At 34.9% G+C, this 25076-nt stretch overlaps 3 protein-coding genes and 1 pseudogene across 3 annotated transcripts; 2 read left to right on the top strand and 2 right to left on the bottom strand.

The window, feature by feature from the left end:
- The first annotated feature begins 5218 nt into the window (after window positions 1–5218).
- On the top strand, window positions 5219–6055 carry LOC121749130. Its single transcript, XM_042143731.1, has 5 exons — window positions 5219–5229; window positions 5273–5319; window positions 5396–5474; window positions 5550–5851; window positions 5961–6055. The coding sequence occupies exons 1-5, from the start codon at window positions 5219–5221 to the stop codon at window positions 6053–6055; spliced, it is 534 nt and encodes a 177-aa protein (XP_041999665.1).
- A 2621-nt stretch (window positions 6056–8676) lies between these two features.
- On the top strand, window positions 8677–10919 carry LOC121749573 (WUSCHEL-related homeobox 3-like). The gene is made up of 4 exons (XM_042144144.1): window positions 8677–9165; window positions 9241–9525; window positions 9673–9737; window positions 10127–10919. Exons 1-4 carry the CDS (start codon window positions 9033–9035, stop codon window positions 10415–10417), a joined length of 774 nt encoding a protein of 257 aa, XP_042000078.1. The 5' UTR covers window positions 8677–9032; the 3' UTR covers window positions 10418–10919.
- A 141-nt stretch (window positions 10920–11060) lies between these two features.
- On the bottom strand, window positions 11061–13253 carry LOC121749572 (phytanoyl-CoA dioxygenase-like). Its single transcript, XM_042144143.1, has 8 exons — window positions 12936–13253; window positions 12788–12848; window positions 12267–12335; window positions 12000–12118; window positions 11747–11894; window positions 11527–11671; window positions 11358–11444; window positions 11061–11265 (listed from the first exon to the last, which is right to left on the bottom strand). Exons 1-8 carry the CDS (start codon window positions 13113–13115, stop codon window positions 11223–11225), a joined length of 852 nt encoding a protein of 283 aa, XP_042000077.1. The 5' UTR covers window positions 13116–13253; the 3' UTR covers window positions 11061–11222.
- Window positions 13254–15507: 2254 nt separating this feature from the next.
- On the bottom strand, window positions 15508–20814 carry LOC121747158 (annotated as a pseudogene).
- Between the last annotated feature and the right edge of the window lie 4262 nt (window positions 20815–25076).

Genomic DNA, 25076 nt, shown 5'->3' with positions numbered 1-25076 from the left:
TCAAAACTCGTGTTTCTTGAGATGGCAAGTTTATTTAAGTTGATATACTAAAAAATAGTACTCGTATGATGCAAATTAACCAACTACCAACCATGTTTAGTGCTAAATATGAAATGGGTGGGTGTTGGTGCTAGAGCTTCATCTCTCATTAATTGCAACTTCATCATGATCACTCATTTGTGTTGTGCGTCACTCTCCCTTCATACTTACATAACCAAAAACATATAGTAGTAGTATACGATCAACACCTTTCAAGTTTCAACATTAATATTTATATTACTCCATAATACACCATATTCATTTTTTAGCTAGCCAAACATTCATATATTTCTTTACAATTTTCGAATCTTTGCCTTGAAACCATCGCTTAAGGACTATGGTCTTATGAGGATTTGGTAGAACTAAGAAGCTTCCAATTTCAAGGAAGTTGTAATTTCAATACCTTCTTTTTAAGATCCCACCTACATATAATCAACATTCCTTTCCTTTTAGAAAAGGTGAAGGCAAACCAAATAATCTGAAGTAGAGTTCTTGTTGATTGTGTTCTTCCTTATTTTTAATAGTGACTAATAATTAATTAAAACTTCATTTATGTTATGATTTATTTAACAAAATAAATAACCAGATTGAAACAAATAATTTGTTCATGATCATGGAACTGATTTTTATCGAATTCTGAGCGGTAACGTGTGGAACTTAAATGGCCTTTTAATGCCTGCATAGCTGGATTGCTCTAAACTAGTTCGAATAAAATAGTACAAATAAATGAATGTGTAATTAATTGATGTTCGGTTGCAGAATTTTTAAATCTCGTGGATGCGTGAGTGAGAGACATTGGAAGCATTTAAGTCAACAAAAATATATTGGGACTTCTAGGAATAATCAATCCTCTATTATTCAATGTTTCAATTACATTATCTTGCAAATACACCCTCAATTTTCTTTCAAATTCTTCTAATCATAATGTGGCATTGTGGCTGATCATGTGTTGTATTATATATAAAATCTCGTTTCTCCATCGTAAGTCCGTAACCCAACAAACTAGTACATATACCAAAAAAATGTAATTGAACAAACGTGAATGACTAATTTACTTTCCAAATGGACGAGTGACGATCAAATATATCACTCAGTTTTTTCTTTCCAATTCCCATATTTGCTAAGTAAATACGGCAATGGCGGAACTACATAAGTACAACTTAAAAGGGGTTAAGCCTGTAATGAATTGAATATTTTAATATTTTTCTATTAACCATTTTAAAAATTTATCCAAATTTTATACTCAATAAATTATTATACAAAAGCCCCTATTAATAATTTAAATTACTCAAAAAAATTATAGAGAAAATTTTGAAAATATAGCCCCTACTAATATCATTTTTTGCGTCCACCATTATAAATACGGATACGGTACACAAACCACATTCTATCTTAATTACTTATTGCACTAGATCTTTATACAATAAATTTGTTTTAATATGTTCTCATACTTTAATTGATACAATAAGGTCCTTTTTAAACATAATCAAATACCACATCCAACCATACATCAAATTTCTTTTTTGTGTAGAAATTAACTTCTCTTGCAAACTCAAACCCATTTCAAATATAGATGTGTACTACATCCACTGCAAAAGTAAAATTATTTTTTGATATTACATGCACTCAAAAATAGTTAGTTTAGTCTAATTGGTTAGAGATGACCAAACAAATTCGTCAAGTTTTCCACGTCTGTCAATTTTTTTAAGAAAAAATTTATAGGTTGTTAGTTTGATTAAGATTAACATCTTCCGGAATTCTAGTAAACATGACAATAAAAATATTTATGCCAACCGGTGATGTCTTACTAGATAACGGATTAGTTGTATCAATTAAATTTTAGGCGATCCAATAAGATTGGTCATTAAGATGAGTACTAATTAAAACAATTTTTTTAAAAAAAGATATACAGAGACCTATGTGTGTATGCATTTTGGCAGAATTTACAAGCTTGATATTTCCTAGAGAAATTATTGATTCCAAATGTAATCAGTAGACAATAATGAGGTATATGCAGATTTACATTGAGAGCGTGTGCAGGTAACACTGTCACACCTAATAATTAATGTATAATCAGTAGTTAGCCCTAGCTTTTCTTGTCTCTTGACGACATAAAATCAACATTTTCTTAGATGCTACGCTTTACATAAGCCGTAGTATCTAATATCTATGCACACACAAATTTTTAAAAAATTATCAAACATATATTTAAAATTAAGTGTATGGATCGGTTCTTCAGCAAGAATTTTAAGCAGCAGAAGCAAAACAATAGAATACTAAAAAAGTTGAGTAGATGAAGAGGAGTAATTGCAGCAATTAATATAGCAGCATAAATGTTAAAAATAATAAATATAATAAAAATTGCAAAAGGAAGAAAACATCAATTGCAGGTAAGCTTGTAGGCTTGTTTCTTCTTCCTCCTTTTTTTTTCGTCAGACCTCATTTAACAATCGCTGAGAAAGCTAAAAAAGGAGGCTGCTATAATTAAGTCTAATTCAGAAGGAAGAAAAGAACAAAAAGAGAAATGGCAGAAATAGCTCTCCCCTCTTCTTCTTTTTTTTTTCCAAAAAAAAAGTCTAGAAGTTAACTAACCACAGTAGATAGAGGTGGGGTTGGGTTAGTTGTGGAGAGGATTAGGCCCTGTGTGTATTAATCTCTTGTCTTCTTCATAGAGTGGCTGTGGACCTCTTGCATGGTGGTGTGAAGAGCCATGAAACCGCGCTTTTCTTGCCGGAGACCACCGTGAGCGGGCTTCCTCCGCCGCCGCCGACGATGATACACAAAGTTGTGAGAGTATCAAGAGGAAGAAGCTTAGTGAGAATACTACAATTCTTGCTCTACAATTGATCCTCCTTCTCCTCTTCCTAATTTCAGCTGACATTTTGTATAGATGTGGAATGAGAAGGTGAGGTGAGAATAGAAGAGACAGAATGGGATATTCTAATAAACCCTATGCATAAATTAAAAAGAGAGAGAGGTGATGACTTCTTATCACATCTTGGGTTCTTGTTTAGTAATAATAGTTTGGGGTTTATGGTAGTAAAGTAGAGAAAGAATTAAAATTAATGGGTTTGGAATGGTGATGGTATTGTCGAAATATGTGTTAACGTGGACTCTTGTTTTGTGGTTGGTTGGACAAACTAAGACTCTCCAATATTAATAGCCGCTGTCTGCGGATCATATATGTATAAATTAATTATATCTATATTTTTCTCAAATTTATCAAAATGTAGTTGGCTTTTGTTTTGTGAGGTGTGATTTTAAGTACGTAATAATAGAGAGAATCTATTTTCAATTCTTGCATATATTCACCACATCCCACCAGCCATGTGTGTATTTTAGCTTTCTGTCCATATCGAGTTTTAGGTTGACTTTTAATCTAAACCCTATGCTGTGATGCAATGTAACTCACTCAATTTTCAACTATGCAGTCAAAGAGTTTGAACTGAGACAACGTTACTGTTGCAATTTGATAATCTTCGAATTGTGCCAAAAAATGTTTGTGGGTTTGACCGAATTAAAGCGTATATATTTAATAATGCGGGACATAGATAGATAATTACATATTGGTGGGCCTTGATACTTGGTAGGCCCAAAAATGTCATTTATGTATCGACTAGATCCTTTGACTTTCCTTGGTCAACAAATTGATCTCTTTTATTGACTATAGAGTAGTGGAGTATATTATATTTCTGGCGGTTCAAATTTTTTAATATGATACTGTACTATAGTCCAGCTGTATTTTGGGCCCAATAGACAAAGCCCGTTAATGATTTGTTACATGAAATTAGGTTAGGCCTATAAAATAAATTCATATTCTAATTAATTCACACGAACACTCCATTTTGTGACAATCTATATTACCTAGTAGTACATCTTTATCAGGCACTCCGGATCAAATCCAGAAAAATAAAAGAAAAGAAAAGAATGAGACAAAATTTTCTGAAATAGGTATATGACCAAGAGAATATGCGACGCATTACGCATTTTTAAAGAAGATTCCTTATTTCATATTTTCCTCAATTTATTGCATCAATCCATTTTTGCGTTCCACCAGTTACCAAATTCGTCCCTGAGCATTGCCATTATCCAGGTATATTTTGGGCTCTCTTTCTCTAGAAATATCATTATTAAGGAAAGTTCCATTTTATAATCTTTAAACAATAGTAATAAGCCATTTTTTAAATTTTCCATGTTATGTATATAAATTTTATTTATAAGTTTGTTGTGCTGTCGCATTTCGAGGGATATCGCCTTAATTTATTCTCTTATTGTATATTTGTATTCTTATATTTGCGATCATCGAGCTCTCACTATGATTTCAATTATTGTTAATTGTTTGAGTTATTCAAGTATCCCATGTGGTTTTTTATAGTATTTAATTGTGGGCTTGCTTATTTCATTCCATCTCCAAAATGGATGATATGTGATTTTGCCTGGCCCACGTGGAAAATTATTCTGAAAGATTAATTAAAAAGATTAATGTTTATATGTTGTACTGTTGTACAGCAAATTGGCATGTTCTGTTCTCTGATTAAAAAGATGATTGTTTTTGCCTCTGTCTTGTTGGGAATAGTTGTACCTCTACTTGAGAATTAGTGCAATGAATCTTGTGGTGAGACAATGATACAGTATAAGAAATTAAGGGTGTATGTTACTGTTAACGAAATAGGATTAATGGTGTAGCACTTTCATTTTTCATTTCGTCACCTCTTTCCAATCATACTCATCTTTCATGAGTAAATATTCCCTTATTATGCTATTACAAGAATTGTTTATTATTTTATTATGTATATTTGATATACTAAAGTATAACATGCCTGCCTACAGCCTATTTGTTCTCACCAGACCAGATTTATGCTATATTGTCCAAGAAAACTTAAGCTTTAATCAGTTAGCTCCCATTATAGTGTCCTCAATATGTATTATTCTAGATTGCTGATATAATATTAATGGAAGTTGTGAAATATTCTCAGATTCAATAGCTGCTCAAGACTGATTCCCAAATAAAGCCTTGGATGGAATACATGGAATGCAATTGGTTTCTCACTCACCAGTTTCATTCCAAGAAATAAGCAAACATGATGATTTAGCTTGTGGAGTCTGTAATACCCAACGGCCTATCGTCCAGTAAGTGAAGAGATTTCAAGGTGCCTAAAGTTTTAATCTTTCAACCAAAATGTTGTCAAGGTTAGGTGTTTGGCCTAATGGTAATAATGATGCTGTAAATTAGGAAAGTTTCAGCTTATTTGAGGCCCATCCGTTGTTGTACACATACTGGTATTGCAAACTAACTAGCTGTCTTAACATTGGTTTTTCTGTGCTATTGGAATATTGAATCAATTTCTATATCCAGGTGATATAAACATTGCTGAAACTGTGGCTAATGTGCTTACTTCACTTCCTTTTATTGCCATTGGACTCCAAGCCCCAAGGTGATTTTGATACACAACTCGATAAGTTGCATATGTGCCTTGTCGTATTCATATCCTATTCTGCTTCTCCTGCAGGAAGAATGTCAATTGTAAAATATATGCAAATTCATTGGTTGGAGTAGGACTTGCATCGAGTTTGTATCATGCTTCGAGAGGGAGATTGAGGAAGTATCTCAGATGGGCTGACTACACCATGATCGCAACGCTTTTAAAGTGCCTATCAAGAGCGCTTAGGAACGAGAACCCGAAGTTGTTGATGACAGACAGCATCGCCTTTGTTTCTACCTATACAAAGGAATTATGGAGGTGTTTTTTCCATATCGAATCATTTAATTCAGCCTTAGCTTTGAGATCATTATATATGTTGCATAATCAATGTATATATATATATATATATATATGATGAGGTTGCATTTGCTAAGAGAGCATTTGAGGATCCAGAATTGAGGATGTATCATAATGTGCATAAGATGTCGTCGTTGCTAGGCGGGGCGTTTTTCATGGCTGATGACTTGCTCCCCCAAACTCCATTTCTGCATGCTGCTGTTGGAGTCGCCACTTGCAACAAGCTCTTAGACTAATATTAATTGTATAAACACCACCTTAATTCATTTTGCTTATATATCATTTATCAAGGGATGTGCTGCATTGTTTAATTATATAATAGCACAATTAATCTCAGTGTATCTTTTTTAGTCTTGCTAATGCAACTAGTTACACGCATGAGATTGTGTATATGTTGGAGCTCCTTTGCTGCCGTAATATTAATTGATTTTTCATTCTGAATTCTCTCATCAGTTATGAATAGTTTTATTAGGTGAATACTAACTAGCTACTATACCACAACAGTTGGAATTTGATTGAGCAAATAATTCTTCAATCACTCCTAACACAGTACTTCCATAATGTACTAGCTACAGTAGTAGACACAATTAACAGAAATAGTAAATGTTTCTTATTTAATATTCCCTCCGTCCCATAGTAGATGCCACTCTTTCCTTTTTAATTTGTCCCATAAAAGATGTCACATTTCCTCTTTTGGAAAAAGTTTTTCTCTCACATCAATTATAAAATTATATTTTCTCTCACCCCTTAACACATAAAACAACATCTCCTAAAATCTCGTGTCATTTTCCAAGTGTGCCATCTTCTTTGGGACGGAGGGAGTACTAATTTTGAGTATTGTAATTTGTACAATTACTAATCTACTACTCCCTCCGTCCCACATAATTTGACCCAGTTTTCCATTTCGGGCCGTCCCACATAATTTGACCCATTTCACTTTTACCATTTTTGGCAGTGAACCTCACATTCCACTAACTCATTCCTACTCACATTTAATTATAAAACTAATATATAAAAGTAGGACCCACATTCCACTAACTTTTTCAATTCACTTTTCATTACATTTCTTAAAACTCGTGCCCAGTCAAAGTGTCCCAAATTATGTGGAACGGAGGGAGTATTATACATGTGGCCATGTGGGTGTCAAATGTGACACAAGATTGAAAATAGAGTGAATCAACGCAATTAAGCAAGACACATACTATGATCATGATATAATCTTCAGTAATAATAATGCCAACATATATAAATGCTAACAACCTGATCAGGACCAATTCACATAAATTACATCTTTAAATGTTTAACTGCTAATATAGGGCGAGATGGTCTACTAATTACTTAGTACTCCTACTAGTATTGCATGCACGACCGATTGAAGATAATCCAGAAGCAATTACTTATTTATTACTAGTACAAATTAATGTACTATGTAACAAATAAACTTAGCAAGCAGTACTCATTATTACATAATAATAATAACTGTCATCAATAATCTGTTATTGATAAAGAGTTTTCGCAGGCATAGATTTTGGTGTGATTGGTACACCGATAATGGCAAGAATAATTAGGGGACGAATGCATATAAATATTTAAAAAGTAAATTATTCTAAAAGAATTTCTTTAAAAACTAACCCTATAAGATGTATTTATACTTTTCAACTATAAATTGTTAGTATTAATTATTGGATGGTTTCCACAGTAATATTCTTTACTGCACCACACCATATATAACTAACAAATTCTATATTTATTAAAAATGACATTAATTACTAATATAGCTACCTATATAGCTCCAAAACCGATCTCGCTTTTAGTTTTTGAGTAAAAAAATACATATTTTTAGGTTTACATTAAATCAAAACCAAAAACTTTTTTAAATTTTGTGAGTAAAAATGAATAATATAGAGAATAATCTTTTAAATTTGATAGTGTAAATGGTTGGAGTAAAATCATATTTCATCTGACATTTACACTAAAATAAATTTGGATTTAGTGTAAATGGTTGAGGTTGCTTAGTTCTAACATATATGCAGTTTTAGAGATGAGATTGTGGCCACAGACATAAAAATAATTTTAAAATTGTTGTATGTTGCCTAATATGTATATTTAATTATATGTTTTTGCTATACCAAAATTAATATTTCAGAGTCATACGAGTTTAGTGAAACCAAGAGAGTTGTTATACTACAAGTCTACAACAATACATGTATGTATACAATTTCGTTACATATTAAATAAAAGTAAATTTAATTGTATTTATAATAATTTAATAGAATTATACTCTCATCAAATGTCACTATAATGTATGACAATCTTTTATTTTTGTGCAAGTATAATAACTAGTGTCCGTTACAAAACTCCACAAGATCCTGTATAATGAAATTTAAAAGTCTCACAATCCTTTCAATATCACGTCATAGCTAAAATAATTTGTAGCAGTGTACAAAACATGTATGGTAGCTAGAAATAATAGGCAACGAGACGTTAAAATAATGCAAATATATAGTTAAGTAGTTGGACAGAGACGAAAAGATTTAATAATGCGTATAACATATGGTGATATGCATGCACGAAAGCATAAATGTAGAACAGGTTTAGTAGTATAAGTGAGAGGGCGCCATAACTGAATTGGATCAATAATTCAACAAAATGTTATACTATGATACTAGTATGCAGGAATGAGTTCAATTAAATTAAAGGAGACGCCATTAATAAGGGTTGGAGGTATTGAAGAGAGAAGAGATAAATTGTGGCAGGTATGAGAAATTAGTTGAGCATTAATCAAACATCATTAATTCATTTTATATATATATATAGAGAGAGAGAGAAAGACAAGATGGAATGTGAAGAAATGTGAAAAAGGAGAAGCAAGACATTGAAGTCCCAATGACACACTCCTCATAATCTCATCTCCCAAAAAAAACCTCCCAGAATTTCACGCCTCCTTTTTTTCTCTAAATAAATTTCACCATAGTATTAGTATGGTCAACCTACCTATTGTTGTTTGTTGTTTCTTAATTTTCTCTCTCATTAATCTGCAAACTTCTCTCCCTTTGTTTCCTCGTCAAGTCTCCATCTCTGAGCCTCCCAAACCCTATTTGTCTACATTTTTCTTCAGATAACACAATTCCAATTCCAATTCCAATTCCAATTCTACTATTAATATGTACATATATGCACTTTGCTTTGCTGCATAACTAAATAGCAATACTAATGTGGACGATTGCAATGGATAGTAATAGCACCAAGAAGCTCCGCCCTCTGATGCCGCGCCCAATCTATTCATCTTCTTCTTCCTCCTCTTGCTGCTGCCTACCAAACCCTAATATCTGGAACAATTCCTTAAGTAAGTAAGCACTCAATTGCTTCATTTTTTTAAACTTAATTATCTCCAATTCATGATTTATGCATGTTGTTGCAGCTGATCATCATCATCACAAGAGAGAAATATCGACGGCGGCGCCGCTGGTGAGCACGAGGTGGAACCCTACGCCGGAGCAACTGCAGGCACTTGAGGAAATGTACAGACGCGGAATCCGAACTCCGTCGGCGGAGCAGATTCAGCAGATCGCAGCGAAACTCCGACGGTTCGGGAAAATCGAAGGCAAAAACGTTTTCTACTGGTTTCAAAACCACAAGGCGAGAGAGCGACAGAAGAAGCGTCGTCAGCTTGAGCTCCATCTCGCCGCCAAAAAACCCCCACCTGGTAACTAATCCACTACAAAAAAAACACTGTTTACCGAGCAATTATAATTACTACTATTTGAGTAATAATTTAATCATACATGCAAATATGATGACATTAATTAGTTTAATTAAGATATAATTAAAGAAATAGGTGTGGTTTATGCAGGAGTGAGCAGGAGATATATGGAAATTGAGCAACACGGGAAGGTCCCTATAGGCTCAAATTCAGAGGTAAGTACACAGTACTATTATAAATTATATAAATACATACATTTGATAGTACAGACTACACAGTCACTGCAGCTATAGCAATAAGGTTTTTCTTTTCAACTTAGGTACTTAATTAATATTGATAGTATAATAGCTCGAAGCCCAAGAAGGTGGGGAGGATAGGTCACAAGACATAAGCTAGCAGAGGCAAAATTATGGGGCAATAATATGTATGTAGGTCAAAAAATTGAATTTGGGCAGGGAAAAGCATTGTATATTATGGAAAAAAGAATGAAAGTAAAAGCTGCAGTGTATACTTTCTGTTGAGGGTGTTGCCCCCAAAAAGTTGAAGAATTCCTCGATTTAGGTGCAAAATTCACTCAGCTTTTCATTAATGTACAAATTTCCAGGATTCTGCATCAATGCATGGCGCAGTGATTGCTGCAGGCAGTGGAAAAGATGGATGGAAGAAGCACAAAGAATTGGAATTGAATTGGCAACTGGATTTGGATTTGGACTTGTCTAATTCTTCATCTTCTTCTACTGGACAAGAGAACACCAAACCCTACTATCCCTATCACCACCAAACTACTACACTTCATCTCTTTCCCAGCCCACAACAAGAAACCACCCTTCTTCACCTTCCTCATACTTTTACCAAGCCTTCTAACTTCATCGAGTTTCTTCCTATTAAAAACTAATTCAGTCTCATGCATCTGCTGCAACTCTCTCTTCTAGTGTGTGTTATATATGTAACATTAACTCTACTCATTTCTAGATTACCTACCAATATGTACCATCTTAATTAGCTTTCATTTACTTACCACCTACTATACTTTGTGTTTGTGCCTATCTAGCTAGCTATCCATCCATCTGCATCATGTATACATATGTTTTGTTTGATGGATTAGACATAATAATGATGTCTTGTGAATACTGGAGTAGTAGTATTTTCTTGGAAAGATTCAGTATGGTACTTAATCTTGGATGGTGCCACACATGATTAATCTCGGACCAATTCAATCTCATTCACTATCAATTTAACACCATCATACCAACTAATTAGTTTAAGTGATATAGCATTACAAAACAAAACATAGCATAATTCTTTGAGATAAAAGGAAAAGTGGACATGAATGTTGTAGTAGCATGACACCACCTCAAAGACTTGTCCGTTTTCTTGCAATGCTGCTTTCGTTTTTCTTTAATATCATGCCCCCCTTGAGTGCAGCATTATGTTTATATTTTGGGTCACTGTATTTTTCTTTTTGTGTATTTCCCACTGTTTGTGCATTTTAGGAATGAATAGCATGCCAAAAATGATCTGATAAAGTCATCAATGAATGAGACAGAAACATATAAAACAAACTAGAAAAGTAGAAATTGAGTAACATTTCAGAAGGTGGATAAATTTAGAGCACGAAGGATTAACTGGATAAAGTAAGATTAAGTAAGCACTATTGCTATTATTATTAAAAGTTAAGCAATTCAGCCTTATAATCAACTTCAGGAAGCATACAGGGGCTCAGCTTCTACCTTTCTTCTTATCCTGAAATTAACAAGAGTGATCGATGGCAAATCAGAAGAGGAAGTTATCAACCTTATAGAATGAAATCACATCATTGATCAATCGAGACTCACCAATTGTCATCGACCCATTTACATCCATCAGTATCCACCACATGGAGGCTGTATGCATGTCGAGATGCTGAAGACTTGTTCTCAAAACTGCAGAACAAGCACAAAGATGAACAATATATATTGGGCAAGCTAATGATAAATAACATTGAGTTGTAGGCAGCCAATGGACCTCTGATGAATAAGATCCCCATGAATGACTACCAAGGCGCCAGCCTTTACTTCAATCGAAACAAAATCTTTCTGGTCATACGATGGAGAAGGTTTACCGAAGTGAACACCTGTCTCATCCCTAAAGAATCTTCTTACGAGGCCAGCTGAGACAAAAAAACAAGAAAATTTTGATTATTTTGAGACAATGTAACGGAGAATTAAGTGAAACAAGATTTTACCTTTATGTGAGCCAGGAATGGCCCAGAGGCAACCATTTGTGACTGTTGCATCCTCTAGAGCGAGCCACAGCCCGGTGCAAGTCGGTGGGTCGGTGTATAGAAACGAATTGTCCTGATGTGGCACTACTTCACCACCAATTCCAGGTTGCTGGGAGCACACAATTCATGTGGATAGGCTAATATATGTCAAATGCACACGGAATTGAGATGTCCCATACGGGGAGATTCACAAATATAACAATAAAAACCAAACCTTGAAAATGTACATGGACTGAATGACTATTGGCCTTTTGTAACCTAAAGAGCTCAACAAACCCGTTGCTTTTTCTGAAGTTGAGAAGCTCTTGAATGTAGGATCAAGTTCATGCAATGCTGCCAGGAAAAAGGTACTCGGGTAAAAATGGTAACCAAAATAATACTCCTCATTAGAGATTAAACCAAAAACTCAAACTGTAGACTATTAAAATCTGTTACAAAGACAGAGCAAGACATAAGATTAATGATCAGCATGGTAGCATACCATGCCCAACTTTATTTATTGATAATTGCTTCAGTTGCTTCAAACTCCCGTCATCACCAAATGCTTTTTCTGTCAAAACAAACAGTACACGACATAATCAAGCATGAACCATAGCTATAAGATCTTAATCAACCAACAAGTAATACATCTCTAAATCAAGCGTACAATAGTATGCCTAGACCTAGTTGAAACGCACGGGCCGGGGATTAGACTAAGCTTCTCGTTTCAAATACTCTAAATATCATATAAGATTGTGTATCGTGGCCACTCGATGTGGACCCAATATCTTAGGTATCAAGCTGAAAAAGATAATTAAATACAGTGCCCTGAACAGAATAACTCAGTAACAACTAACATAACATCTTATAGAGCCATCATTGTGCACTGGAATACATCATATTATGTATAAGTAAATCACAAATAATCACAGAATTAAAACAGATTTGAACAATTGCCACATGTAACAATAAATCAAAAACTTGTGAACAAAATTAAGAATCTGAAAAGGATAAACATCATACCTTCAAAGAAAAAGGAAATCTTCTCAGCACTTTCAAAGAAGTAATCATCGGTTGTCTGTTGCTGAACCAAACGAACAGAGAAGTACACATGATCAAAATTAAAGAGGAAAAATTGGTGAGGACGAATAGAGCAAGATTAAATCTTTACTTGGTTGGTGGTGGAGAAGATGGAAGCTTTGCTGGAAAAGTCAAATTCTTCGAGCAATTGCTCCATTCTTGACCTAAGGGATCTAATCTCATCGGAGCTGGCAAAAGAGTCCAAAACCAAATAACCTTGAGAGTTGAAGAACTCCAGCTGGTCTGGATTCAGGTTTCCAGCAATTCCCATAGCTGATTATGTTCAAGCGTCGATTGTTACTGAATTCGTTTTTCTTCGAAGGAGAGCTGAAAATATGGTGATTTCGACGCCTGTTGCTTATCAAAGAGGAGAGCCCTACTATTCCTATCTGGCATGAGTCAATCCGCCGTCATATCTTCTTGTTTTTCCTTTTTCTATTTGTTTTTTCAGGTTCTTCATTTATTTTGTTTTTCACATTAATTAACAATAATTATTACCAATCTCACACTTAAAAGTTAAAACATTACTTTGTATCTTCTTTCTTAATATTTATTTTTCTAGATCTAAATTATGTTTCGTTTACATAGTAAGCTCAAACCATATTATTACTCTCCCGTCCCATAAGAATATTTATTTTGAATTGAGCACAAGTTTTAATGCACAATTGGTAAAGTAAGAAATAAGTACGAGAGAAAAAATACTTGAAATATTGTTAGTGGAAAATATGTTCTATCTTATTAGAGAGAAGAAATTTTTAAAATTAGAAAGCGTATATTTTTATGGGATGGATTAAAAAGAAAATAGTGCATATTTTTATAGGAAAGAGGAAAGTAAAAACTTGCAAATTTTTTATATTCACGTATTCATTACATATAGTGGTAAGCAACTAAGCATGGGCGGACCCATGTAAAAATAGGGTAGGGCTAAAGCCATTAAAAAATATATTTTTTAAACTATTTTCTTTTATAAATTTTTAAAATTTATTCAAGTTTAAAGTAAATTATTATATAAAAGCCCTCATAATTGATCTAAAACACTAAAAATATAACTTTAGAACAAATTTAGAAATCATAGCCTCCAATCATATTTTTTTGTCCGTCCGCCCCTGGTGGTAAGTTTCGGTATGCATAGTATGAAAGTGAATTTATGTCACCATACCAAATTTACGTAGTTTGCTATGTATAGATTGAATTCAAATTTTGTCAATTCTTTAATATGCATGTCATGAATTTGGTCGATTCATGTCATCCTATCAAACTTCTAATTTTATGTCAATTGCCAGTGGCGTACCTGGTATAGGAACAGGGGGTACAACTGTACCCCCAAAATATGAGATCTTTACTATATATTGTCGAGCTTTTGTAAGAAAAGCTCTATTGGTCTAGTGATAAAATACCTGTTATCCTTCTTACTCACCCAAGTTTGAATCTCAGCGGCTACTTTCAAGTTTTTGTTGCTGTATTTTTGTTTTATTTTCTTTGTATTTTATAGTTATATTCTATATGAAATTGATATTTCTATTTGTTTTATACTCCATCCGTCCCAAGGAAGATGACTCAGTTTCCTTTTTGATTTACGAAACTTTCAGTATTTATCTATTTTTATTACATTGTTTCTTTTCTGTTTGAAACATAATAGATATTTTCTTGAATAATTTATATTCATTATTATATTTTTGCTAATAAGATTTGCAAATATTTTATCAATTATTTGGTTATTATATATTCTTTTTTCTTGTAGTAATAATTGTAATTTTGTTCCAATAATTTATGTTCAAAAGATTTACTTTCAGGATATCTTTTTACTACTATTTAATTATTATATTTATATTAATATAAAATATTTATAATTTACAAAAATATATAAATAAGATATTATCCACTAACAAAACAAAAGAAAAATAATTGATCAAATTTTAAAGCTTCAAATCAATATAAGTATTGCACCCCTGAATCAAAAATCCTGGATAGGCTACTGTGACAATAGCAAAAATCTAACAACAATCAACTCTCGATCACACGACAACAACTAAGTCATCGTTGTAGCCAGCGGCGAAGTGTCGTGGCCCCCCGGTTCAATCGAAACACCGTGGTCGAGGTTGTTATCTTCGTTATAGGACATCTCTCTAATTCTTTTGAATGTACTGAAATAATAAAAATAATTTACTTTTTTCTTGATCAAATGAGTAGTACTCCCTCCGTCCCATAAAATATTGATATTTGGGATATCACGAGAATTAATGCATAATTGGTAAAGTACGAGAGAGAGAGAGAGAGAGAAAATGTAATTATAATATTGTTAGTAGAGAATGAAACTCACCTTATTAAGAGAAGAAAGTTATCAAAAATATAGAAGGGGATATTTTTATGGAACATCCCAAAATGGAAAATGTCTTTATTTTTATGGGATGAAGGGAGTATTATTTTTTCCTTGAAAGTAAAAAAATATTAAAGCACTTTCGAAAAGATGTGCAAAAACAGATTTAGAGCTCTCTTGAAGAGATACTCATGTTTAATACTATTTTTAATACAAAATTTCGTCAGTTATATCATGAGTTCGAAATTAGGTTGATTATGTTGGTGAAGTTATCTGGCGGGACTGAAAAAGAAGAGAACAAAATGAGTTTCCTACAAAAATATGATGAAAAATTTTCCATGTATAATGAGAGAATGTACAGATACATACATAGAGAAGTTTGGTGTATACTATCTGTGTTGAAAATTTGAAATGAAGTGTTTGTACAGTAGAAGACGAGCAATGTACAATTGAGAAAGCAACAAGAAGTCGTGCTCCTTTGAATCATGTGTGGTCTACAGGTGTTGATTGTAGTTGTACAAGTAGATGTATAACTACTAGTGCCTGTGTAGCTCACAAAAATTAGGGGTCATCACATCCCTTCTTGCTTTTCAACCATTTTGCACCACGCCAAAAAATGCTATCCCTCCAAAGACAAGGAAGAAAATCCAAAGAATCACAAACAAATAATAGGACAAACATTAACCCTCTGCTTTTCTGTAGCTACCTAGTCAATGACGATCTTGCATTTTCGCTCTTGTCTGCTTTGCACATGCAATCTGGACAAGGGAATGAATAGATTGAATCACTCGGCCTCTTCAACTGTAACCCCTTTGAGACACTATTTGCTCGCATATTTACCATCTGCTTCTTGAAGTTTTTCCACCTGGGAAACACAATTTACATTTTGTTCATAAGTTGAACACAAACTAAAGAGGAGAGGCAGTCTGAAAATCAGACAATTGATTACCCGATATTTGGATTGTCAAATAACAATGCCAACTTCCGCTTATCCGGCCTGATTGTCCTGGAATGTCCACCATACAAGTATCTTCGATGTCCTAGCAGTAATTGCAGAAAGTTCCCACCTTGAGTTGGTACAAAAACTTCACTGTGAAGGCAAACAGTGTAGTCTATAGCAGCCATTCTGGAAGAGTAATTCTGGAAATATGCAAGTAATTTGGGTTAAGAAACACATATTGATTGATATACAGAGAAGTTAAATAAACAAAATGATAGCTGTAGAATTAATACCTCAAATGGAGCTAGTTCCTCAGCAGATGCCAGTGTTTCTTTGGTTTGTAATAATGGAAACATTTCCAGAAGAGGAGCCATATACTTCTCGGAGTTGTATATCTTCCCGGACGCAAGATAAACAGAAGTGCTTTTCCCAAAGCCCATACCTCTCAGCATAAGACCTACCTGATTCATTAACGTTACTAGGAATCAAAATGAGCTTTGTATAAAATGATATGAACAGCCTTGTTATTCAAAGAAAATTAAAGGCATATGCATGAAGCTCATTACTAAATCTTATCACATGGGGTGGGGGGAACTGAAGGGGATAATATAATACTGTGTAATACCTCTAAAGGAGTTAAGGGACAACTTCCATTTAGTCTGATTGCTCCAGGAATTATGATCCGACCTGGTTTAGTAAACTTTCCTTTCCAACCTCTTTCTCTTGCAGCAATCATGTCAACTTTTTCTTGCATTCCGCCATCATATATGCAACAAGAGAAAGTGATCATATCCTACAGAAGAACACGTTCAATACTTCATTTTGAAAGAGTTCAAACACAAACTCCCCTGACCCACCTCCTCAAATCGAAGATGCATGGATATATATTTGCCACCATTTTTCATTCTTTCTACCAAAAGTTCACCAAGAGCTGATATAGGATCTGCAAATCTTAGTGCTTGATAATTCGTCAAGCATCTAAGTCTTTGTACGGCTGGAGGAGCATCAGTAGATAGCCGATTTGCAAAAGGTGACAACCTTATGATCCTGATTAGCAAGTACAGAAGGATTGGGTGCAAATCCAAGAAGTGCAAAATTAAATAACAGAAACTGAGGCATACTCAGGCACAAACTATAAAAATCAATTCAAGAAACAAGAAAGTTAACTACTACCTCCGTCCCACAATAAGTGTCACATTTTGCAATTTCGGTCCGTCCCACAATAAGAGTCACATTTCACTTTTACCACAAATGGTAAGTAGACCCCACATTCCATCAACCAATTCTACTCACATTTTATTATAAAACTAATATATATATAAGTGAGACCCATAATCCACTAATTTATTCAACCCACTTTTCTTTACATCTCTTAAAACCCGTGCCCACACTAAATGTGAAACTTAATGTGGGACGGAGGTAGTAGTAGTTACATCAGTCTGTAAGCCATGAACGAGATGCATCAAAAATGGGAAGATAACGAATTATTTCTAGACAAAAGTATTCACACCTAACCGTTTGTGTGGAGCAGAAAGAGAGTACACATAAGATCAGCATCAGCAGCATGCCATTAGATGGATCTAATGAATCGGTAGAATGGTAGATTGATATTGATAAGAATCATTTCCCCCTTAGCTTTTGTCTTTAGTTATTTTATGTTTATCTTGTTTAGTTTCTAAGGTTTATCTTTGTTGCAGAGTAGTAAGTAGTATTCTATATAGAGTTTGAGTAGGGTTAGGGCCTAGGGGTCTTTGTGAAATCCTTCTAATTACGTCCTTGAGGTTTAAAAAGAGTACCTAGGGGATCAAGTCATTGTGGACAGCGTAAGCTGCGGAAACTTTGTTAATTTGTTCTCTTGTTACGTAATACATCTCTCAATATCATTCATATTTCTAGCTCACTTGCTGCCCTGTTTGTGTGTTTTTCCCTGTGTTTCTAGCAGTAGCCGCACACCCCAGCCACCACCGGTCCACCACTTTCACTCCATATCAAAGATAGATGCAAAAACAAATCATATCACTGAAAAGTCATAAATGCGTTGGACAGATTGATTTCATAACAATGAAAGTGACACAAAGTCTAGAATGACACTGAGAAACGTTAAGACTCACTTTTCTTCAAGCAGTTTCGGAAGAACTGTATCCTTGTAGTAATTTATTGATGACCAGGCTTGTATTCTGAAGTTGTACACGTTGCTCAAGTTATAGTCAAACCGCTCCATTATGTTTCCAGTAATTGTCTTCACTATTCGAACATCAGTTTCCAGCGTCTTTATAAAAAGTTCTTCGTCATATATATCACTGAATTTGCTGTGCATTTCAAAAGCCTGAATCAGTTACCTTTTGAACTACAAACATGTCAAATGAGATTGTTTTTTCCATAAGACTTTGAACAGTTGAAGCAGGTTCTACTTATGTTCTAGTTGGGTGGGATTGCTTTACCTAGATATCTCATATTTTGTCTTTTCATATGATGACAATAACTCTCACGATAGAACACTCTCACAGCCCATGCACAGAATTTTATATTTGTCTCAGTAAATATGCAATTCATAGCTGTATTTAGTTCACAGATGCAAAACATGGCAGAAGTTATGATATTGCTAACCTTGAATCTCTCCAAATACTATGGAAATGGAAATATGGAATTATAAGAGTTGCATTCAGGTAGGCAGCCACAGCCACAGCATTGCATATCTGTAAACGCCACCAACAATGAGAGAGTGATGCTGCTATTCCAATTAATATAAACTATGACAAGACTTTACTTGAAAAATGAAGAATGCTAACAATAAACTTTACCGATGTTCTCTGCTGATCCAACCCACCGTTGGCCTCAACAATTATATATCCATTTGACTCGGGTAAGCCTGCAAGAATAATGTACTACTATGTTTTTACAAATTTTTTCATGAAAAGATATAACAACGGTACACAAGAGCATATCAAAATACACAAACTCTATGACTCAAGCTGCAATATGTCAGTTTACAACAATCCTTTAATCTTTTGATGTTTTGATGCCTAAGCAGGCTAATAGCCCTAAAATATAAAACCTAGAAGATACCAAATATTTATGAGCTATCTTTACCTCCTGATGACTTTTTGATGCATGGTCTCCATTCACCACTTTTATAAGAGTTTTTCCATACACTGGATATCTACAGGTAAGATGAAAAATCCCATTAATAGTAGTATCAAACAGATGAGCCATGGGGTGTTCAGGAGATTTTTTTTGGAAGCAAGTAAGTTCAAATATAATAGCATCCATTTCAAAAGTCTACAAGGGATTCATGTTTCTTCCTAAAGATAGCATCTCATCTTGTATCATATGAATTGAGAAAAGGGGCGAGCTCATATCAATTAGTACATTTGTTCAGCATATAAGCATAGAACCAGTCTGCTTTTCTCTATAATAAACAGACATGGCCAAGCAAATAAACATATCTTGATCATCATTGTACGACATCATGGATGAATAGCCACTACACAATCCATTTAAGACACATTCCTGGATTTATTAGATTGGATTAGGAAATAGATGTCGCTTGGAAACTGTTAGATGTGAATCTAGATACTCTTACAATGGCAGAGCCCAGAATTCAAACATTGTGATCGGTGATTCAATGCACATTGGATTCACATCATTCTTACATTTCCTGAATCAGGTAATTTGTGCGCTACCAAACACTAAGTCTAAGAGTTCTTAAAATGATTCCAACTCTCTTTGCAGATTTTCTAACACATTAGCAGGAGAAGTAAGTGATGCATTTAAAATTCTAAAATGACAGGCACAGACGTACCTATATAAAGACAGAAGTAAATGGCAGAAAATGGGTAAAATGCTAATACTGAAACACAGGAAACATTATGCAACTCAAAAAAAAATGCTTTTACAATAAATCACAGATCAAAACAACAATAGCAGAGCTATAATGGCCAAGAGCTCAAAATCAACACTTGAGATCACTTTCACCTTGAACAACCGAACAACATAAGTAAACATCAATAAGGAGAACATGAACAAGCAATTCAACAGAAGAAGATGCCAGTTGGCAGTTGCAGCACTTACTAACCGCATCAACAGACGAATTGTCAGAATCCATCTCGGATCGCAGCTTGGCGTAGAGATGGGGGCTCCTATAAACAGAGCCAGAGTATGCCTCAGCTTAACAATGGGGACGATATCATACGACACCGTTTTCATGTAGAACAACACGACCGAAAGGTAAAGCAGGGGAGCAAAGAGAAAGAGGCCATGGCGCTTGAGCAGAAGGGAGAGCAGGAACCACCCGAGCCGCAGGCCGAGTGATTTAGAAGCTGGCCGGACTGGCTTTGCGGCACAGCGATATCTCGGAGAGCGGTTGGGCGTCCGGGGAGACGCCGGCGGCGATCTCTGGCTGCAATTTCCGCTGCAGGGGAATTTGTACGGTTTCATCGCTGTTGTATTCGCATTATAGTAAACAATTTACCGTGATCATCAATAAAAACCGAAAGGAATAAAAATCGTGGATGAAATTAGGGCAATTGTGCAGATGGAAGAAGACGAATATTGAGAGAGAGGACGTTGATGCAGAGACTGTTTGATTAACGGCGTTGATGTCGACGCAACCATCCCAATCCAAGCAAGGAAATTTAAGTAGGAGTAATTAATTAACAAGGCTAAACAGGCATACATAGGAGTATTACAATTTACAGCTTAATGACAGCAAACAAAACGTGCTTGCGAGAGTTGTACCTCTCCTCTTCTTGGGAGAGTTGTACACTACAAGTAACATACAAATAATATTATGTTGATGTTTTATATAGTCTGGATTCAAATATCCATGTTTTACATCTTTTTCACTGTTTCATATTTCTATATAGTACAAATATTATACGAGTAATTTATTTAAATACGTAAAATGCAGCAACAATTTCTTTTTGACAAACTAGTTAAGTAGTAAAGAATATGTAATTCGTGTCACTAGCACCAAAATGAAGTGTTTGCAGCACTCATAAAAGTGTTTTTTTACTGTACTATTTGGGCTACAAATAGAGTCAACTACGTGAATATGGTATATAATATTTCACTTTCGCACATAAATTATACATGATCTTTATTTTATATCATTTTTTGTACTCATGAAAAAAATAACCTTAGGTACCAAACATGTAATTTTTTTGTTATGGATGATATTTTTGGAAATCTCAATTAAATAGAACCAAATATGTGATTTTTTTCATCCTTTCTTATTTCTTTTTAGTATTTTATCTTCCTTTCTTCTTCCTATTTTCTCCTTAGTTTACGTTTCCTCTTTTTATTTTCTCTTTTTTTTACTTCTTTCTTTTAAATGTTTTATACATACATCTAATTGCATTCAAAATATAAATCAATAACAAAACACCTAATTAAATTAATTATTTAAAGTAATTAAATCAATTGAATATTTTTAATTAAATTATTTATACTCAGTTTAGGGTTGAAACACCTAACTAAAAATATTCAACTCTTTATCATTATTAATACAATTCACAATTTTAAATTTTAATTAAGACTATATTGATTAGTTATTAATTTAATAAAAAATAATTATTATTATTTATTAATTACTAGTAGTTTTTACTATTATAATAATAATATTATTATAATTAAATATAATTATAACTATAATTATGATTAAGTATATTTAAATGATATTAAAAAATAAATTAATTATTTTATAACATCAAAATAATAATACTAATATTGATTAATAATAATAATATAAAGAGTGAGGAGAATGAGAGAAGATATTATAATATCACATTTGGTACTAGTTTTGTCAATACCCAAAATATCCTTTATTACATAAATGGAAAAATGAATTTATTTAGATGATATTTTGGGGTGAAAATTGCATCAAGTACCAAAAATGTGATTTATAGGTACCAAAAACGATATAAAATAAAGATCAGGTACTATTTATACTACCCGATCCCGAACTGAAATGATAAACGGGTATCGGTACCCGCATATGCAGGTACCCGAAATCCGCAGTGTGTTTAAACCTGGGAGATAGAAACTATCAATATGTACAGACATTCTGGTAAACCCTTCAGTCATCTTTCAAACAATGTGGTATTCTCTCTAACTCTCTAAGTAGAAGATCCCAATTTATGTAGCTTTTTGGGAGTGCTACAAAGAAAAATACGGAGTACTATGTAAATGGTGGATCAAGCAGCAACTATAAAAGAATAAAAATAACAGTGGACAAGACTAATCACTTTTCTTTCACATATTGCAAACTGAAATAGTGGATCAAGCAGCAACTATAAAAGAATAAAAATAACAGTGGACAAGAAGACTAATCACTTTTCTTTCACATATTGCAAACTGAAATAGTGGATCAAGCAGCAACTATAAAAGAATAAAAATAACAGTGGACAAGAAGACTAATCACTTTTCTTTCACATATTGCAAACTGAAATAGTGGATCAAGCAGCAACTATAAAAGAATAAAAATAACAGTGGACAAGAAGACTAATCACTTTTCTTTCACATATTGCAAACTGAAATAGTGGATCAAGCAGCAACTATAAAAGAATAAAAATAACAGTGGACAAGAAGACTAATCACTTTTCTTTCACATATTGCAAACTGAAATAGTGGATCAAGCAGCAACTATAAAAGAATAAAAATAACAGTGGATAAGTCTAATCACTTTTCTTTCACATATTGCAAACTGAAATGAGCTCTTCCTCATATTAGAGCATCCACAGTGGGACGGATGATAGTCTGCCCGATGCATCGGGCGTGCTATCGTCCGTCACTGTAGCTCCACGGACGATGCCCGATGCATTGTCGGCGTACGATGGCGTCGGAACACACATCGTCGCGGTATCATCCGCCCAATTGTGAGTGACGCGGACGATACAGTGGATGATGCAACGCGTTTTTGTTTTTTTTAATTTCTTTTATCTATATATACCTCACATTTCATTCCATTTTCCACACTTTTCTCTCCCATCTCTCATCAATTCTCTTTTCCCCACACACCAATCTTTCTCTCACTAAAAAAATGAGACCCGACGACGACTGGAGTACCTCAGAGGGCATTACTCGGGCCTTGTTCGATTGCGTTCATGATGCTGCGGCGGAATGCTTAGCCGAAATGGAGCGCGAGCGTGAAGCGGCGGAGTAGGTCCAAGCGGAGCAGATCCAGATGCCGATTCGACGTCGGACGTTTATCCGCCGCGAGCACTACCTAGCTCACCAACGTCTGTTCGTAGACTATTTTGCCGAGGAACCACGGTGGGGCCCGACGGTTTTTCACCGCCAGTTTAGAATGAGGCGAGATCTTTTTCTCAACATTGTCCAAACGTTGGAGGCGCGTGATCCTTACTTCCAGTATCAGAAAGATGACATCGGCAGACCCGAACTTACGCCATTGCAGAAGTGTACGGTTGCGCTCCGGCAGTTGACCTACGACACAACGGCGGACATGTTCGACGAGTACCTTCACGTCGGGGAGACAACTGGCCGCGAGTGCCTGAAGAAAATTTGTAGGGGAGTTGTGGAGGCTTACAGAAACACATATTTGCAAAGACCGACTACTGACGATTGCCAGGCCCTGATGAAGATGCACGAGACGGTGCACGGCTTTCCTGGAATGCTAGGGAGCATAGATTGTATGCACTGGGAGTGGAAGAATTGTCCGACGGCGTGGAGAGGCCAATTTACGAGTGGATACAAGGGCAGCCACCTGACGATGTTACTCGAAGTCATTGCTGACCATCGGCTCTAGATCTGGCATGCTTACTTCGGTGTGGCGGGGTCGAACAACGACATCAACGTCCTGAACTCATCATATCTCTTCACCGAGCAATGCAATGGCAACGGCCCGGCCATCGAGTTCACTGCAAACTGACGCCAATATCATATGGGGTAGTACTTGGCCGATGGCATATACCTGAGGTGGCTTGTTTTTTTGAAGACGATCAGCTGCCCAATGGGTAAGAAGAGAGTTTTATTTGCGCAAAAGAAGGAGGCTGCGCGGAAGGATGTGGAGCGGGCATTTGGTGTGCTCCAAGCGTGGTGGGCAATAGTGAAGGGTCTGGCGCGGTTCTGGTATAAGGACGTCATCACCGATGTCATGTATGCATGCATCATCTTGCATAACATGATAGTCGAATACAAAGGTGGAAGAGTCACCGATTGGGGCGATGATGAAGCTGGATCTAGCTCCAGCATGATGACCCCGCCCCACGTTCGAGGATTACCGATGGGCTACAACGAGGTTCTAGCTAGACAGGCATCAATGCGCAACCAACAAGACCATGCTCGGCTCATGTCCGACATGGTTGAAGAAATTATATTTTTTTAAGTATTTTGTATTGTGCTCTTTCAACTTTCAATAAAATGAAGTTTTTTTAAAAATTTTGTTGTGTTACAATTTTATATATATTCGAATACTAAATAAAATGTTAAAAAATACAAAAGACAAATAAAATGCTATAGGACGGAGTATATGGTAGGCTATAGGGCATCCCACTGTAGGTGGATGGGTAGGAGGATGGACTGCTGATGTGGCGGAGGATTGGGCGCCCTATAGGAAGGACTATAGGGCACCCCATTGTGGATGCTCTTAGGACGTACTTTCAGTTGTTGTCTTGGCATGTTCTTGGCCTTGATGCTTGTCGTTTGTACATGCAATTCAAATGTGTTACTCCTCAATTACTAGTATTTTCTTTGGAGTAAAGGCCAAATGTGGTCCTAAACATATGGTCGTTTTATGAATTTGGTCATGAACATTATCTTTTGTATTATTTGGTCTCTCACAAATAAACTCGGACCGGAATCGGTCCTAAATTGACGGAACCGTCTAAAACAGACAGTCAATGACATTTAAGGGTTTTGACCAAATTAAATTACTAATAGTAATTAGTTACACCTAATTAAAGTTCTTAATTTCTATTAGCAAAAAGTGGAAGAAGCATAATATATAAAAACAAATA

This window comes from Salvia splendens, chromosome 9 (genome assembly GCF_004379255.2).
Source record: "Salvia splendens isolate huo1 chromosome 9, SspV2, whole genome shotgun sequence".
In the NCBI taxonomy this organism is placed as follows: Eukaryota; Viridiplantae; Streptophyta; class Magnoliopsida; order Lamiales; family Lamiaceae; genus Salvia; species Salvia splendens.
This window is presented reverse-complemented; position numbering and strand designations above follow the sequence as displayed.

Bases quoted from the DNA above. Each gene is read 5' to 3' on its own strand.
- LOC121749130 (XM_042143731.1), top strand. The intron at 5,320-5,395 runs GTATTGCAAACT...TTCTATATCCAG, and splicing joins CCGTTGTTGTACACATACTG to GTGATATAAACATTGCTGAA. The intron at 5,852-5,960 runs GTATATATATAT...CGTCGTTGCTAG, and splicing joins ATATATGTTGCATAATCAAT to GCGGGGCGTTTTTCATGGCT.
- LOC121749573 (XM_042144144.1), top strand. From the start codon at position 9,033: ATGTGGACGATTGCAATGGATAGTAATAGCACCAAGAAGCTCCGCCCT. The intron at 9,526-9,672 runs GTAACTAATCCA...TGGTTTATGCAG, and splicing joins CGCCAAAAAACCCCCACCTG to GAGTGAGCAGGAGATATATG. The intron at 9,738-10,126 runs GTAAGTACACAG...ACAAATTTCCAG, and splicing joins CTATAGGCTCAAATTCAGAG to GATTCTGCATCAATGCATGG.
- LOC121749572 (XM_042144143.1), bottom strand. From the start codon at position 13,115: ATGGGAATTGCTGGAAACCTGAATCCAGACCAGCTGGAGTTCTTCAAC. The intron at 12,849-12,935 runs GTAAAGATTTAA...CGTTTGGTTCAG, and splicing joins TCTTCTCCACCACCAACCAA to CAACAGACAACCGATGATTA. The intron at 11,445-11,526 runs GTCCATTGGCTG...CTTGTTCTGCAG, and splicing joins GGGGATCTTATTCATCAGAG to TTTTGAGAACAAGTCTTCAG.